The sequence below is a fragment of the Cnephaeus nilssonii genome (genome assembly GCF_951640355.1).
Source record: "Cnephaeus nilssonii genome assembly, chromosome: 18".
In the NCBI taxonomy this organism is placed as follows: domain Eukaryota; kingdom Metazoa; phylum Chordata; class Mammalia; order Chiroptera; family Vespertilionidae; genus Cnephaeus; species Cnephaeus nilssonii.
In genome coordinates, this window is record NC_137089.1 from 17,010,127 (window position 1) to 17,029,122 (window position 18,996).

The 18,996-nt window shown below is 35.8% G+C and overlaps 1 protein-coding gene across 8 annotated transcripts in view; it reads left to right on the forward strand.

The window, feature by feature from the left end:
• Nucleotides 1–18,707, forward strand: part of OXR1 (oxidation resistance 1) — a 343,514-nt gene extending 324,807 nt beyond the window's left edge. For 5 of the 8 annotated variants that reach the window (XM_079796642.1, XM_079796641.1, XM_079796640.1 and 2 more), the window contains 6 exons: nt 5,128–5,208; nt 7,043–7,168; nt 7,946–8,098; nt 10,520–10,615; nt 14,399–14,472; nt 16,829–18,707. In XM_079796642.1, coding sequence (XP_079652768.1) covers nt 5,128–5,208; nt 7,043–7,168; nt 7,946–8,098; nt 10,520–10,615; nt 14,399–14,472; nt 16,829–16,964 — 666 coding nt within the window. In that variant the 3' untranslated portion in view covers nt 16,965–18,707. The remainder of the gene's footprint in view (nt 1–5,127; nt 5,209–7,042; nt 7,169–7,945; nt 8,099–10,519; nt 10,616–14,398; nt 14,473–16,828) is intronic. The other 3 variants (XM_079796637.1, XM_079796639.1, XM_079796643.1) reach the window with 1 other exon arrangement.
• Nucleotides 18,708–18,996: the final 289 nt, after the last annotated feature.

Genomic DNA, 18,996 nt, shown 5'->3' on the forward strand with positions numbered 1-18,996 from the left:
ATTATTCCCTTTTTATGAGATTCACTTCTTATATTTATTGTTCCAGTAAGCTAATACCATATATGCATATTATAGTTGAATGGTTTTAGGTAGTTAACAGTTTCTTTTTGACTAAAAGAACAGTGAATATATCAGCCTTCTCATGAAAATCTGAGTCATCTGCAAATATACTTAATAGGAAGTAATTTTAAATGCAGAAGATTTATTCATATCATAACTTTGATTTGTTTTTAATTAATTCTGGATTTAATTTTCCCCCCTCAATTTGTAGTTATCTAATTCATGATTCTCTGTTTGCTCCTTTTTATACCTCCTTTAGTATAGTGTCATAAAGAGTCATTTTGAAAGCAATAGTTTTAATTTAAGGCAAAAATAAGCAAATGTTTGCCATAATTTGGGTTTTATTTTATAATATGATTTTGTTGTATATGATGAAATTATAGAACAAAGGGTGACCTCAAGGATGCTGCTGAATGCCCTTTTTGTTAGACACAACAGTCACACTTAAATTTCCTCCTGTTTAGTATATTTTTGGATACCAAAGTAAGTATAAATGTCATCTCCTTTTACTAAAGAATAACAGTAAGGAATAAGTAAGGAATAAAAATGGCATATTCACAGATATCTGCCAGACTTTTATTATTCTGGAAGGCAGTTGGAGGAAGGAGATTTTCGGTTGGTTTGTGGGATAATCTTAGGGGAAAATACTGGAGCATCCTGGAAGGAGGACTATTAGACCAAAATATTGGTCTTTATATCTAGAAGAACATGTTCTTACTTATGGGATTGACAGCATCCTATAAATATAAAGCAAATAAAAACTAAATTTTACTTTATTTTCAGCTGTTGTTCTGTTATGATTGTTGTTGGTGGTCCCTTTGTATAGAAATGGGTAAATTTAATCCTGTCATTAATTTGTTATTCTTGTCAAGGGCTGAAAAGACTAGAGAGTAAGCACTTAATTCTGCAGAAGGTAGGCCAGTTGTACTTCAGACCTCTGAGATTTAGCAGTACATGCAACACTTAATTCCTCAATAAATTTCTTTTTACACTTTTAATTGGAGGGTCTTGGTTTCCTCACCTGTGTATCCTTAATAATTAAAAAGGTAATATAGGACATTTTATAGAAAAATATCTATTTTCTGCTTAGGTTTAATGTTTTGGGTAAAGTAATAAACTCTATACATGGAGTATGATTTACCAGGGGTAAAAATTAAGACTAATTCTAGTTCCATCATATATTCTAGGATTCTATATCTCTTTATTCTTTCGTTTTCAGAAGAGGAAGTATATTTCTGTACTCATTTGATATCAAATCCCTTGATATCAAACTCTTGATAGTTTTATGTCTTCATCACAGCATGAGTAAATATTTAGAAGGTAAAGGAAGTGGTGAGTTTGTAAGACTTAATAAAATCTACATTTTTTAAAAGTATTAAGGACATTAAAGAAATTTTGAATTTATCAAATGTTTACAATGGCAATTCATGGTTCCCTCACCAATAACTTCTATTGTCAGTGATGTTGATGAAATTAGATTATTGCTGTTCCATTTCGAGAGCTTATAATTCAGTTTTACTTCCTCCAGGAAGTGTGTTTAATATGGTAAAAGAAGGGGCTTTAAGAAATAAGTGTAAGATTGGTGTTAACTAGAGGGGATAGAAGGTATTCAGAGGAGTAGATAAGTCATATAATTTGAAAATACTTGGCTAGGGGACTCCTGACTAGACTGAATGCCATGGGAAAAATAAAGAAAAATATAATTGACCATTAAATATCTAGTAGAGCTTTATTTTGCTAGCCATAGAAAAGCAGGGTTTTTATTTTTATTTATTGGTTTTTAATTGAATTTATTGGGGTGACATTGGTTAATAAAATGTTATAGGTTTAGGTATACAGTTCTACAATACATCATTGGTATGTTGAATTGTGTGTTTACCACCCCTGGTCAAGTCTCCTTTCATCACCATTTATCCTTTTTATTTTTAGTGCCTAATTGTTGTTTTTTCATGTTCACTGAGAATTCTGTTGTTCTCAATGGAAAGGTCTTTAATATTTGTATCTAATGCTGAAATTGAAAATTAATTTCAGAAAAGTCATTCAAGGTACACAAAATAGTTGAGCTCTCAAAACTGAAATACATTAATATCAAAAATAAAAATAAATGAGAAAGCTCTTCAGATATTATCCTTCAGTACTTAGGGTAATAGGCAAAAAAACGATCAAGAAAAAGTAATGTTAGTAGTAGTTCTCATTTGCTATATGCTGGGCACTACACTCAATCCTTTCTTTATATGCATTTTATATAAAAACCCTATTCAGTATGAACTCTTATTATTTCTATTGTTTTATGACAAAATAGAAAAGGAAGGGACCAAACCAGGTCCTTCTGATCCCCCAGAAGTTGGAGATCATAACCACTTTGGGTTTCTTTGTAATTAGAGAGTTACCAGGTGTACTGGTTAATAATGCGAATTTTGTAATCAAAGAAAAAATGATAATTTCAAGAGAAACATCAAAAGTGCTTTATTCAAAGTAATGTCCATCACTAGCTACACATTTCCCCCATCTTTCAAGGTAATTTGCGGATACCGTCCCAATAATACCAATAATACTTTTCTTGTTTTGAGGCAAACCATTCAGAGATCCAATTTTCCACTTCTTCATATGTTTTGAAGTACTGCTCAGAAAGTGCGTGTGCCCTCGATCAGAACAAGTGGTAATCTGAAGGAGCAAGGTCTGGTGAATACAGCGGGTGGGTTAATACTTCTCAGGCAAGATCTTTTAGCGTATCTTTAACTGGTTTTGAAGTGTGTGATGGTGTGCCATCACGAAGCAAAAGTACTTTGCCGTGTCTTCTGGCCCATTCTGGTGGTTTCACGATCAAAGAGTGGTTCAAATTGATTATTTGTTGTCGGAGGCGATCAGTATTAACATTTCACATGGTTTTAGAAGCTCATAATACACCACACCTTCCTGATCCCACCAAATGCAGAGCATTGTATTCTTTCCAAAGTGATTTGGCCTTGCAGTTGATGTTGATGGTTGACCTGGGTCAACCCATGATTTTGTGCGTTTGGGATTCTCAAAATAAATCCACTTTTCATCGCCAGTTACAATTCGATGCAAAAAAGACTTTCTTTCGTGCAGTTGAAGCAACATTTTACTGATGACTTTTCGGTTTTCCATTTGTCTTTTCTTCAGTTGATGTGGCACCCATTTTCCTTCCTTTAAAATCTTTCCCATTGCTTGTAAACCATCGGAAATTGTTTACTGAGCAACATTTAATCTCTTCTGCAAGTTGTTTTTGAGTTTGACAAGCATCTTCATCCAATAATGCTTGTAATTGTTGGTCTTCAAACTTTTTCGGTTGACCTGGATGTTCTTTGTCTTTCACATCGAAATCATCACTTTTAAAGCATTTAAACCAGTATTCACAAGTATCTTGAGATGGAGCATGTTCACCATAAGCTTCCCGAAGTATACGATAACTTTCAGCAACACTTTTCTTCAAAATAAAGTAACAAATTAAAACTACCCGCAAATGCTCTTTTTTTTGGCATGAAATTCAACATTTTTAAGGGTAAAAATATCTATGATGTTAACACCTTCAGAAAATTTGACATATGAAGTTTTGAAGCTTGCTGTCAATACAAGAAAATAGCATACATATCAAATCGCATATATATATATATATATATATATGTATATATATATATATATATATATATATATATATATATATATTAACATATGTGTAACTCCATCTATTGAAAAAAATCCGCATTATTAACTGGTACAACTGATAGCTATCATATTGACTTTTGCAAAGTCGATATGATAGCTGTATTGCTTTGCAAAAGTCAATATAATAACAATATTATTGCTTTGCAAAAGTCAATATAATAACAATGGCCAGGATGGAAATCTCTCTAGTTTCTTTTCCTTTTTTTCTGTTCTCATGTCTTTCATAGCTTTCATAACAGGTTTACATAGCTCTTTCTAGAATTACCTTTAAGATTACAGGTGGCTAATTCATTTCAGTTGGCTAGAAAAGCGCGTTTTAAATCCTAATTTCGAAATCTAAACTCTATGGGCCAATTGGTTTAACTGCATTTTGTTTCCGGAACCTCTACACATTTGATCACAAGAGCAATTTGTCATAGCTCAGGAGAATCAGCACATATTTATGGCAGCACCAGAGTTCATTATATTATGGTTACCATTTGGGGAATTACATTACAATCTGAAAAAGCTATAGGAGCTGTTGTGTCAATCTGAGGAAATTTGTCTGTTTTTGTGGGCTTGTTGTAATAATGTTTATCCACTATGGCTTTCAACTTCAGAACTATACAAGAGACTGGTCTAGGCAATTACAGAATTTCCCTTAGGAATTTAGAATATAGAAAAGTCATTAAGTTTTATTCACAAATAACTGCTACAGTAGCAACCATAAAGAAATATACAGGCGAGGCAAAAACTGGAGTGTCACTTAAAAATACTGAAATAGGCAACATGCCTGAAAAGGTACTGCTGATTAGATTAGAAAACCTAATTTGTACTTTCTGGAGCTTATTTTTCTTGTGATCTAAAATTTCCTTCATATCTTTTTCTTGCTTCCTCCTTTTTTTTTTTTTTTTCCCCCTGATACAGATCATATAGTATGGGTATGTTTGTCACCTTTGCCTAGAAGGATTTTTTTCCAGCATTGCCATTAGGATGCAGTGTTTGAACTAAACTGATTCAGAGAGGAGGGTGGAAACTACCATTTTCTTTGTAAACTGAGCAAGACTTTTAGATTTTAAATATAATAATCTTTGGTGTTAGCAAAGCAATGTCATGTTTTACATGTTTCCTTTATAATTCTTTCCTTTATAATTCTACATGAAACAATCCATAAAATAAACCGTATATTGCGATCTAGTTGGATGTAGTGGTTAAACTCACTATGTATATTTCACTGTAGGTTGATATATAAATAAATCTCTTGGATTTTTAGCATGGAGTTGGGGAAAGAAATCCTGTTTACACTTCTTTCCCCTTTCAAGTTTCTCCATTTTTTACATTTGTTTTGGCTATTTTTCTCAATTGTCAGTGGAATTATTGTCTTCCTGTCTCCATATTCAGGTAGTGTCAGTGGCTGAGTATCACCGCAGGATCGATGCTCTAAATACTGAAGAACTGCGCACACTCTGCAGACGTCTCCAGGTGCCCCCTTCCGTAGTTTAAACCCCTCCAGAGAGTGACTGCTCCCTGTTGTAGTGTCTTTCATCAGGGCACATCTCACTTTTGAAGGATTTGTTTCGACTGTAGCACTAAATTAGCCCATCGGAAAATTCCTTTTTGTACTAAAGAGGATAGTAATGCTTTGAAGAGCTGTAGGCTTATCTTTTCTGTCATCTTTACTTTTGAAAAAGTTTCAGAGGAATTTTCTGTCACTTTAGAACTGTTCTTAGCACTGTGTGTTTCTTTGAGCGTTGAGGGGTTTCCATTTAACTTTAACATTGGAAGAATGCCTTTGGTTTTAAGATTTGATTTTTGTTAAACAGGATCTTAAAGATGTAGTGCTATAGGAAAAATTTTAAGATTTTAATGGATAGTAAGGCTTAAATATTCTCTCTTCTTCAAAGCTACTTCAGCTGTATCAGCCCCACATAAAATATTTTAATGAAATAATTGTTTTGTTCCTGGGGTATTCCTGGTTGGTATTAGAAATACTTTAAAAAATACTAGAGTTTAGGCACAGAACTAGATTATTTGAAATTCGTTAAATAGTATTTGTGATTTTATTTTAGAAAAAAGAAAGCGATACAATTAAATTCATTTCCCAGTTTTGTGTGCTGTGTGTTTTCCTCTTCTTAGTAAGATATGTTTTCATGGCTTTGCTGGAACTACTAAGTTCTTTTTTTGTTGTTTTTTTCTTTGAATGTTTCTCATGCTGCCTTGGATTTTTTTTTTTTTAACCTTTCACATCATCAAAATGAGGATAAAATATGATGATGTGAAAGAATTTGTAGTTTAGCTTTTCATAAAAAAATACAGTTCTAAAACATGTATTGGCTAAAAATATATGCTGTTAAGTTTTGGTAAGAAATCTGTTAAAGGAACAAAATAGTTTAGCCACATTCCATTTCTGTGTAGATCATAAGTCGTCGAGCATTGGTATGTTTTAGTTATCTGCTCCAAAATAACTCTATTTTCAAACTTAAAAATTTTATTGATGATGGTTATGTTTCAGATATTTTCTTTTCTAATGTTAGGGTGTTTTATACATTTAAATAAAATTAATATGAAAAAAAAGCAAGTGCCAATAGCAAAGATTATATAGGAGTTTGTTTTGAAGTAATCAACATTTTTATCATTTTAAGAATATCAAAGAGATCATTTTCATCAAGCAAAAGCATTCTTTTTAATGCATCAAATTGATCTATTTTAAAACATAGATTTGTGAACAAGTTAACTTTTTAATTTGTTGTTTAGTCCAACTGGATAAAAAACATTAAGTGTTTAGAACATAAGAACAATGAAAGCGTTTTTTAAAATAACGGTAACTTTTTCAGTGAAGCAAGTACACACACATCAATGAAATTATACTTTTTATTGTACTATTCTTTAAATTAAAATTTTAGCACTGAGGACGTTTTCTGAATTATTTTTGGCAAATTTTATGTTTACCATGAAAATAACAATCCCACATATTTTTAATAGCACACATAAAAAGCATTCTAGTTGGGTCACTTTTGTCCTTCATCAGCAAAATTAAAGTTTGCATGCAAAACTTTCCTTTCTCATAGAACTATGGGCTTATCATTCATTACTTGTCCTTCTTCATGTATGGATGAGAAAAATGTCATCTTGTAGTTAAAAAGTCTTTTTCTACACTGGATATTTTTTAATGGAGCATCCTTTGCCTTCTAAAATCCTAAATTAAAGCTTTAGCTATCTTTTCTAAGGTATAAAGTTTGATTTCTCTCAAAGGGCTGAAATTGTGAAAGCATCTTGCAATTTTATATTAATATACTGCTGCTGTTTACTTCTTTAGATTACTACAAGGGAAGACAGCAATTCAGAGCAGGTTGCTCCAGTGAAGGCAGACCTGGAGTCTGAATCCTTTAGACCAAACCTGAGTGATCCCAGTGAACTCTTACAGCCAGATCAAATTGAAAAGGTATGGCATACTCACATGTGTGCATTTCTGAGTGTATACCCCTAAGAGTAAAACAGCCTCTGTTTAGTTGTTTTGAAAACTGAGGAAGCAGGGTTATTGCTCCTAGTTTTCCTCTCCCATGAAGAGAAAGTAAACACAATATAGCAAACTGGTGTAATAGAAGATATTGGGAGATTTGGGTAAGCAAACATTAAAAAATTAACATTAGCAATTTAGATTGAGCCACTGCAAAAGCCAATATTTAATTTCTTATTTGGGTGCTAGTTACTTGCTTTCTGTGGATTATCTCATGTAGTTGTTGCAACACTTGTAGGAGTTGGATACTCTTAATTGTGTGCATTTTATAAGTGAAGAAACTTGGCCACAGATAGGTTAAATAATTTGTTAGAATCACACAAAGTATTGAAGCTTGATTTCTAACTCTGATAGTTTGCCTCTAGAGCCCATTATTCTAGAGGTTTTTCATAATCAAGTTAACAGTCCACTCAATGTTTTTCTCAATTCAAGACAGAGGGCACTATAAGTAATTAATATTTCTTATGTCTGTTCTAATTTGTATCTTGTTCAGCATGATTCTTTTCCTACTGGACAAGAAAGTATTTCATGCTGAGAAATGTACAATTACTCTTCAAGCATCTCAGTATCTTTGAGAATGATAACCTACTGTTATTTTTGTAGCCTGCATTTTATAAAATACCATTCAATTCCAACTGGCATTAGTATCCTAAAAACTAACAATAAGCTACCAAGTAAATTTTAACATTTTATTTTTCAAAGCTTACCAAGCATCTTCCACCAAGAACAATTGGCTACCCATGGACTCTTGTTTATGGTACCGGGAAGCATGGCACAAGCTTGAAGACTCTTTATCGAACAATGATAGGTTTAGACACTCCAGTGCTGATGGTGATTAAAGACAGTGATGGACAGGTATGAAAATAACTATATAGACACCTTACCTTTTAACCCTTTGCACTTGCTTGCTTTTTTCTCGATTCCTTTATTCTAATGCTAACCGTGTCGAGTCACACTTGACATCCGAGTGCAAAAGGTTAAGAGATTACAATAACAGAACTTTAGCATATTCTTTTGACTAAAATTATTTTTATTAGTACATTTTATTAAGTTTAACTGATAATTATTGAGTATCTTTTAATATGCAAGGCAATGCTGAGTGCTCCTGAAGGTAGATATGTACATGAATGCATTTTAAGGAGTTCTTGCCTTCAAAGAGATATAGTCTGGTAGAAAAGAACATCTGTATCTATAAAAGCCTAAGCAACCGTTCGACCTGAAGCTATGATGTGCACTGACCACCAGGGGCAGACGCTCCAAACGGTAGGTTACCTTGCTACTGGGGTCCGGTCGATCGGGACTGGGCGAGACGGGCCAGACATGCCCTGGAGCCCTCCCGTGGTCCCTTCCTGGCCTCGATCATGCACTGGTGGGGTCCCTTGGCCAGGCTTGCACCCTCTTGCAATCTGGAACCCCTGGGGCAGTGATGGCGAACCTATGACACGCGTGTCAGCACTGACACGCGTAGCCATTTCTGATGACACATGGCCGCATGCCGAGGATGAAACATTTGCTGCTCCTGAGGATGAAACATTTGCGACTAGGGTCTTGGAGTTAGTTTTGTCCTCAAAGTGACACACTACCCGAGTTATGCTCAGTTTTTTGGCGAAGTTTGACACACCAAGCTCAAAAGGTTGCCCATCACTGCCCTGGGGGGATGTCAGAGAGCCGTAGGCCAGGCCGAGGGACCCCACCGGTGTATGAATCCGTTCACTGGGCCCATAGTTTAACTATATTAGTGTCTTTAATGCCAAGCAGTAAATATAAATACTTAGGAACAACAAAAATTTTTAGAGAGAGGGTTGTTTATATCTATTTGGGAAAGATAAGAATGAGGTTCACAGAAAGGGTGGAAATTGACAGTCTTGAAGCATGGGTAAAGGTTTTAAAATTAAAAAGATAATTGTGTGAAGTTGATACCAAGAGCAAAACAATAGATAAGCAAGGGAAACATTCACATGTTCCTAAAACAGCAAGTCCAAATCAATTACCAGCATTAGAGTAATAAGGGGGTGAAATAGCGATATTAATTAAAAAAACAACAACAGCACTACTACTTCTACTGATACCTTTAGTGTGCTTATTGTGCACACTTGTCTGATATTTTCTATGCATTATCTTAATTAATCATCAAAGCCCTATGAGATTGATATTTTTTTCATTCCTGTTTTAAAGATGGGTTGATTATGACCTACGAGATGTATCAACTTTCCCAGGGTTATACACCCAGTAAAAGCAAGAATGAAAATGAACTGCTATTACATGCCTAGCATAGATAAGTGTCACAAACATAATATGAGTTAAAAATCAGACACTGAGGAGTAACTTTCCATTTATAGAAAGTTCATAAATGGTCAAAACAAAATCTAGGTTATTGTTGGGCTAGTGGCTTCCTTTGGAGAGGATGGAGGTGCAGAGGAGGTACAAGGAAAGCTTCTGGAGTACTGGTAATCTGTTTCTTGTCTGAATGAAGGTTAAATGGGACTTTTGTGATCATTCAAAATTAGGCTGTCTATATTTTATATATATATATATATATATATATGACGTACATATATATACTATATATGTATCATATATACCTTTCAATAAGAAAGTGTATTTTAAAAATTAAGACTATGAAAATAGAAAGTCAAAACAGTGACTATAGAGATCATTTGTCAAGCTCTCTACATTCCATTTATGATGTAGAAACTTAGACCAAGAACATTGAAATGACTTGTTCAGGTCTTTTTATTCATTTATTCTTTTTTTTAGGGCATCTGCTGTGTATCTTGTACTATTGTAAGGCAATGGCCTTTACAGGCCAAACACTTCAGATCCAAGGGCTGCCCTCATGGAGTTTACAGTCTGATGAAGAGAAAGATAGCATACTTTTAGTGGTAGAATGTTTACCTGTCCTGAAGGGCTTTTTCTCCTGAGTGCTCCCCCGCAGCAGCATGTTATCCTTATTGTACACACATTGTGCATCTAAGTCCTCCTGAAATGTGGAAGCGACTTTTTAAGATTGTCTGTTTAATTGTTGTAATAAAAAGATGTAATCAGCATCTTTTTAGATTTTAAAACTAGGAAAAATTGATAAACTGATATGATTTGTACTTGGCATTAATGTGAATTATATAGCCACTGATCATGTTTCCCTTTGTTAGTACAAATAGATAAAACTATACTGGATTTCTTTTATTTATTAATTTAAATTTTTTTTGCACATTTTACTTAAACATATATAATAGGATAATGCTTAATAAAACAATATGCTTTTGTTTTTATCCTTAGGTTTTTGGTGCATTAGCAAGTGAGCCATTTAAAGTGAGTGATGGCTTCTATGGTACTGGAGAGACCTTTGTTTTTACCTTCTGTCCAGACTTTGAGGTAAGGATGGTTATTCCAACTTTCCATCTATAAATAGATGCCATAATGAAAGGAACATGCACTTTGGAGTCTTGTGTACTTGTGCTTGTCTCTCATCTCAGCCTTTTACTCACTGAAAATATCACTTTTTTATAATTTTGAGCTTCATTTTTTCTGTGGCTAGAATGGGGACCATAAAGTGCACCAGAATTGCTTAAAAATTAAATGAGAATCTGATATGTACAATATTTGGCCTGATGCCAGACACATTATGGGCTCAGAAACAAGTATACAGCATTATTGCTATTCTGTATATGAACTGTCATTGTGAAATTCCTAGAAACTTTTAATGACTAAATAAGCATAATGATGTACATCTTGAAAACCTAAAAGATAAATTATTTTTGTTTCATTCAAAAGCGATTACCTTTTTTTTTTCTTTATAGTGGCTTGACTAACTTAAATTGAAAACATTCTAATGCCAATCAGATCTAAAATGTAAAGGTATACATAAATTTTAGTGAATGTGTGATTCTATTTAAAACATTGAGTGCAACCCTAGCATCTCAGGTACATTAAGGTTTAGCATGTCAAACCTTTCCCAAGAGATGAAATTGATCTTGAATAAAGGAATCAACAGATTTGGTTTAAAAAAATAAGTGTTCTCTATGAACAGTTTCTATAATGAACAAAATAGGAAGGATTTGATAATACAATAGAAACTTCCTTAACAAACTTGCACTTAACTGGCTCACCAGATTAGCCAGTGTTTTCCATTCCCTTCACGAAACATATCAACCGATGCCTACACCTCACTGCAATCTATAGTTGTTACAGAAATTTTAAAATTCAGTGGTGCTTATTCTCAAAACTTTTAATGCTATTCTACATAATTGTTATAATGTAATTAAATGTTATATAATTGAAAAAGTGAGTGTTAAGTTTTATCTTATTTAAACTATAATGAATTCTTTGGAAAAATTAGGTAAGGTTAAGGTGCTAGAAATTGCTATTATATTAAGTTTAGATAAAACTCTCATGAAAGCTTAGAAAAAAATATTTAGGGATATTAACATCTAGAAGTTTTCCCCTTGGATGTCTCAAGTATTTTTTATTTTCTCTTTGCTCTTTAAAGAAATTGAAAAGGGAAATTATAAACATGTATCACGGGCTTATATAAGAACTAGAGGCCCAGTACATGAATATGTGCACCAGTGAGGTCCCTCGGCCTGGCCTGCAGGATCGGGCTGAAACCGGCTCTCCAACATCCCCCGAGGGGTCCTGGATTGCGAGAGAGCACAGGCCAGGTCAAGGGTCCCTACTGATGCACGATTAGGACTAGGGAGGGATGCGGGAGGTTGGCCAGCCGGGGAGGGACCATGGGAGGGCTCCAGGATGTATCCGGCCCGTTTCACCCAGTCCCAATCAGCCAGACCCCAGCAGCAAGCTAAACCTACTGGTCGGAGCATCTGCCCCCTGGTGTCAGTGCATGTCATAGTGACTGGTCAATCGGTTGACTGCCTGCCCCCTGGTGGTCAGTGCACATCATAGCAAGCAGTTGAGTGACCTTAGCATATCATTAGCATATTATGCTTTGATTGCTTGAATGGAGGACCAGACACTTAGCATATTAGGCTTTTATTATATAGGACTAGAGGCCTGGTGCACGAAATTCGTACACGGGAGTGTGTGTCCCTCAGCCCAGCCTGCACCCTCTCCAATATGGGACCCCTCGAGGGATGTCCAACTGCCCATTTAGGCCCGATCCCGGTAGGACTGCTGCCTCCCAAATGCTCACCTGCCAGCATTTCTGATTGCCCCTAACCACTTATGCCTGCCAGCCTGATCACCCCCTAACCACACCCCTGACAGCCTGATTGATGCCTAACTGCTCCCCTGCCAGCCTGATTGCCCCTAACTGCCCTCCCCTGCAGGCCTGGTCCCCCCCAACTGCCCTCCCCTGCAGGCCTGGTCCCCCCCCCCCCCCCAACTGCTCTCCCCTGCAGGCCTGGGTCCTCCACAACTGCCCTTCCCTGCAGGCCCAGTTGCCGCCAACTTCCCTCCTCTGCCGGCCTGGTCACCCCTAACTGCCCTCCCCTGCAGGCTTGATTGCCCCCAACTGCCCTCCCTTGCAAGCCTGGTCCCTCCCAACTGCCCTCCCTTGCTGGCCTGATCGCCCACAACTGCCCTCCCTTGCAGGCCTGGTCCTTCCCAACTGCCCTCCCCGGCTGGCCATCTTATGGCGGCCATCTTGTGTTCACATGGGGGCAGGATCTTTGACCACCTAGGGGCAGCCATATTGTGTGTTGGAGTGATGGTCAATCTGCATATTACTCTTTTATTAGATAGGATAGAGGCCTCGTGCACGGGAGAGGGCCGGCTGGTTTGCCCTGAAGGGTGTCCCGGATCAGGGTGGGGGTTCCCTTGGGGTGTGGGGCAGCCTGGGCGAGGGGCCTGTCATGGTTTGCAGACCGGCGACTCAAGCGGAGGCCCTGGTATCTGGGATTTATTTATCTTCTATAATTGAAATTTTGTAGCCTTGAGCGGAGCCAAGCCTCCTGCTTGCTCTGTGGCCGCAGCCATTTTTGTTGGGATTTATTTATCTTTTATAATTGAAACTTTGTAGCCTTGAGCAGAGGCCAAGGCAGGCCAGGGCTGGGGAAGCTTGGCCTCCTCCATCCCTGGGGGGCAACTCAAGCCTCCTGCTCTCTCCAGCTCCGTGGCTGCCGCCATTTTTGTTGGGATTTATTTATCTTCTATAATTGAAACTTTATATCCTTGAGTGGAGCCCTGGGCCCGCCAGGGTGTGTGGAAAGCTTGGCTTCCTCCATTGCCAGAGAAACACAAGCCTCCTGCTCGCTCCGTGGCCACAGCCATCTTGGTTGGGTTAATTTGCATACTCCTGATTGGCTGGTAGGCATGGCTTGTGGGTGTAGCGGAGTGATGGTTAATTTGCATATTACTCTCTTATTAGATAGGATGATAAAAGTAAAATACATACCCAAAGAAATTACCTTGGCCCTATATCAAAATCCTATATAATAAAAGGCTAATATGCAAATAACGGTGGAATGACCAGTCACTATGACACGCACTGACCACTAGGGGACAGACGCTCAACGCAGGAGCTACCCCCTGGTGGTCAGTGCACTCCCACAGGGGGAGTGCCGCTCAGCCAGAAGCCGTGAGCTGGGCTCACTGTTGGCAATCGCAGCAGTGGTAGTGGGAGCCTCTCTTGCCTCTGTGGCAGCGCTAAGGATGTCCGACTGCTGGCTTAAGCCATCAGTCGGAAATCCCCTGAGGGCTCCAGGACTGGGAGAGGGCACAGACCGGGCTGAGGGATACCACCCCCTCCACCCCCCCAAGTGCACAGATTTCGTGCACTGGCCTCTAGTATTACAGTATTATCAAATTAATGCACGTTTATGTTTAACATTAAAAGTTAATGGCATCCACATCAGTGTTTTAAATTGATTTTCAATTTTGTTCAACTATTTTCATTAACAATTTAATTCTTAATACCTGTAGAGTCAGAAAAGAGAAGCATGTGTCAAGAGGTAAGGAATTGGAGGAATTGGAATTGAAGATTACGTTGCAGTAGAACATGTGCTTTTAAATTTAGTCATACAAACAGTGAAACCCAAAGCACCACAACTTCTGCCCAAACGCTTTGTTCTTGTTCTAGTTTCTCTTACTATCCATCTAGGCTTTAACTGTTTGGAGTTTAGGAGAATTAACTGTTTAGTGACCGTTTCATCTACATATTTAAAGCTCTTTTTTTGTTTTGTTTTTTCATTTATGTAGGTCTTTAAGTGGACAGGTGATAATATGTTTTTTATCAAAGGAGACATGGATTCCCTAGCTTTTGGTGGTGGAGGGTAAGTCTCCTGAACATTTTGCCATGATATTTTTAAGAAACTTTATTTATATTACTTTTATTTGTGTTATTTATAAAATAAGTTATCTTTTGAAAGTTTGACATTAGAATCCTAATTTGTACATAATGTTTAAGAAAGTGTAATTTATTTGCAAGAAGGTGATTAAGTGTAGTATTTGAAACCATTGGTAGAATATTGGTTTAGTCATTTTAAAATGCTGTTTAGTTCATTCCCTTTTTATTAAAACCCATCTGTTATTAGAGTACAATGACTCCTTAGTATTTGAAAAAGAAATAAACTAATACTTTAGAACTTACCCAATTTTTAAATACCATAGTGGTTTGTTACTTCTCCCAATGTACAAAAACATGGTCCAATTGTTTTCATGTTATTCTACCCTGGAGACTATTTGGACTGATATTTTAGACAATAATAGAAAATGTTTTTGCAAAAAAATTTTAGTTATTCTTCCCACCCCAAGTTTTCAGGGGTTTTTTTTGTTTGTTTTTGTTTTCTTATTTGTTTTGTTTGTAACCATATGAGTGAATAAGTAATTTGATTTGATTTTTTTTTAACTGTTGAAAGTATTACATATGTTCCCTTTTTCCCCCCCGTTGACCTCTTCTAGCCTTCCTACCCCCGCCCCAGGCCTTCACCACCCTATTATCTGTGTCCATGGGTTATGCATAATGCATGCAAGGTCTTTAATTGATCTCTTCCCACCCACCCGCCTCTACCTTCCCTTTGAGGTTCGACTGTGTCGAGCTTCTATATCTCTGGATCTATTTTGTTCATCAGTAGTTTCTGCCAGAACTTGATTTTAATTATACAACATGATTCCAGCAAACTAAACTAACCTTTAGCCAATTTAATAACAAATTAAGACAAGTTTACTGTCATTGAGAAAGGAGAGTACAGGCTCAGAAAATGGGAGCTACAGGGACTTGATATTCCAAATTCCAGACAGAAGCCCCAAAGAAATCAAATTCATGATGGTGATAAGACTGAATGTCGGCTTTGGAGTCAGATAGACCCAATTCAGGTTCCAGCCTCAACATACATTATTACATGTGGGACCTTGAGCAACTCAAGTCTAACGTTTCCTAGCCGTGAAATAGAGATTGAACCCTTCATTTTAACCCCGTATTTTATTTTCGATAATGTGGAACTTTATGCCTCTGAACAACTCATGTTAAATACAAGGTGAGCAAAAATAGGTTTACAGTTGTTCATATAGTAATAATACAATAATTAATAAATAATAACAAAAATAAACTGTGTTTGGTCTACTCACAACTGTAAACCTACTTTTGCCCACCCTGTATTTCTCAGGAATTTCTCAGTGTGAAGCCAGAGTAGTCAGTAGTCTCACTCCATATGGTTTTCTGGTCTGGGCTGCAGAGGCCCAAATTTTTAAAGCTGTTCTTAACTTTGTACTGTGAAGATTTAGTTTGGTTGAGTTGTTGTTTTTCTTAACAATAGGTCATGTTGCAGACTGCCTAACCAGGTCAAGCATTGTGGTTTTGCATTCTTTTTTTTCTTTTTCTTTTTTTTTTTTTTTTTAGCATTATCCAAATTACAGTATACATTACTGGAAAATCTTTTTCATCACTTATTTTTGGTCGACTTTGTTATGAAATAATTGACAGGGAAGATTATAAATATACCATTCGGAAAAGTAGGTTTATAGTTGTGAGTACACAAAACAGTTTATTTTATTTTTTAATTTTTTTAAATATTTTTATTGATTTCAAAAGAGGAAGAGAGAGGGAGGGATAGAAACATTGATGAGAGAGAAGCATCAGTTGGCTGCCTCCTGCATAACCCCCTACTGGAGATCGAGCCCTCAACCCAGGCATGTGCTCTAAGAATTGAACCAGTGACCTCCTGGTGCATGGGTCCATCTCAACCACTGAGCCACACCGACCGGGCCAGAGTTTATTCTTATATGATTATCTATTAAGTATTATATTACCTTAAATACAAACAAATCTAAACCTATTTTTGCCCCAGCTTGTATAGTAAAACTGTAGAGCTAAAGAGAAACCCACAATATCAGGCAAAGAATAACAGCCATACTTGTATCAAAAGTTAATTATATCTGAAGTTAATTTTAGAGCTTCATTTTATTTCCTGATCTCTATAGTAATATTGATTGTATAATTGGATATGAACTAGAGTTGTTGAATATTGAAATGTCTCATTTAAATTATTTTACAACCTCTGCAATTATTATTTTACAACTTGAGGCATAAGTTTCCTGTTCAAAAGGGAAAAAACAAAACAAAACTTGATTTTACTTATTTATTTAGTTAGTTATAAGAGATTATTGTTAAAACTATTTTATGTGTTGCAGGGGAGAATTTGCCCTTTGGCTTGATGGAGATCTCTACCATGGAAGAAGCCATTCTTGTAAAACGTTTGGGAATAATACACTTTCTAAGAAGGAAGATTTCTTTATCCAAGACATTGAAATCTGGGCTTTTGAATAAATATAATGCTCTCTGTCTTAGCAGGATAATGGCCCAAACCTGCCATGGATAAACATTGTTTGGAAAGTTCAAGAAGCAATACAACGTAACATGTTACTCGTGCTTTAAAATTAGTCCATATCACCACTTATTACAGTTATAATTTTGGAATTTATTTTTTAAATCATGTTTTCTGTCCCAGAGTTCTTTAGGTTAGACCATGGTTATAGGTCCATGCAGTATAAAAGCTTGGGTTTTGTCAGAATTATGGCAGCATTTTGATCATAGTGACCACCTCACCTACAATCCATGTTATCTCAGTCTCCTAAAAGGATGGTGCTCTTTTGTTGAACCTATTTTGGTTTATTATATTTAAAACTATATTGTTTAACTAGATTAGTCTAATTGGGGCATTAAGGGAATGAAGACTAGATACTGTTATATCTATGAGGTTGGCACCGGTGAATTTTGAACATGCTAAACTTAGTCATTCTTAAGAAGGAAAAAACACATGCCAAAATAATGCATACTTTATGGACCACTGAGTTCTAGTTTTAGTTCACACTACAACATTCTCTTTATTAATTTTGCAAATACTCTCAATTTCATTTTAATAAAAATGAAATTTGAGGAGAATTCTGGTTGAAATAGACTGCAGTGTGCATGATCTGCAGGTTTGGGCATATGCTTTCATCATTGAATTAACTGATAATTATAAAATGACAAAGGAGAATGAGAACTAGATGATTCTACTGGATTTAATATATCAAGCAAGAAAATAGTCTACTTATATATTTATAGCTTAGCAGAGTATTATACATATAAAACTACAAAACAGCTGCGTATTTCTTCAACATTTGTGTCAGGTATACTGTTTTATAGTTCTGTTGTTTAGCCTTATTGCACACCAACTCCCAAAACATAGGTTCCTGTTCAAAAGGAAAAAAAAACTTGATTTTTTTTTTTTTTTTTTAGTTATTAGTTACCATTAGCATTTGCTGTTATAAAAGGGCAATGATAATAGTAGACAATTGTAACTCAGTAGACTTGTTGAATATGCAAACTTACTGTCAAGTGACCTCAAAAAAAAAAAGATAGAATATACTAGTAGTTCTTATCCTCTTTTGTAGGAAGCCAATAATAAGCCATTATGGCAATAATTCATCAGTTAATTTCAAAGCTTCATGTTATGCAAACAGAATCCTGCTGTTATACATGTGACAGTGACTTTGTGCTGAAATTTCAGCTATTCCAGATAAACAGTGTATATTATCTTGTAAATTAATGTTTAAAGGTAGATTTGTTCTTATAGAAAGTATGGATTGCCAGGTTGCTTATAGCACTTTAAATTATTCTAAAAATGAATTTATAAGCCAAATATGTTGGCTTAGTAGTTTTAGTTGTATAGCACTTAAATATATTTAGATCTTTTGAAAATTTAGATAATTATCTTAAAAAAGCATAATGCTAATGGAAAAGAAAATGTTCTATTTAATATGCTATTGCTGAATATGAATAGAAATGCAGGGCATCATTTTCTTGTCTATGTAAAGCTCTCTCATTATAACTTAATAGTATATAGATTAAGTGTTTACAAATAGGGAATTGTAAATAAATATATTGGGTTTCCCCCCATTTGGTCTTCCACAGCAGTATTATTGTCTTTGTGGAGTTGACTAATCCTAAAAAACATCCTGATTGGATTTAAATTACAATAAGGTCATAGTGGTGTATACCAAATAAAATTAAATATATAAATATAAATTTGAGTTTGGATTTATTGAAAACCAATTTATTTTCATATTAAGAAATCTTTGATTAATCATATCACTATCTTTTAGATATAAAAATGTTTCTAATGATGGAGGTGGTGGTGGTGGTGGTGGTGGTGGTGGTGGTGATTATAGTGGTGGTGATGACTGTGATGGTGGTACTAGTGATGGTGGTGCTGGTAGTAGTGATAGAAGGATGTGTTCCAGTAAAGGGAGCAACACAGTTTTAAAAATGGGAAAGTAAGAGGGCATTTGGCATGTGGAGAAGTGCAAGTCATTTA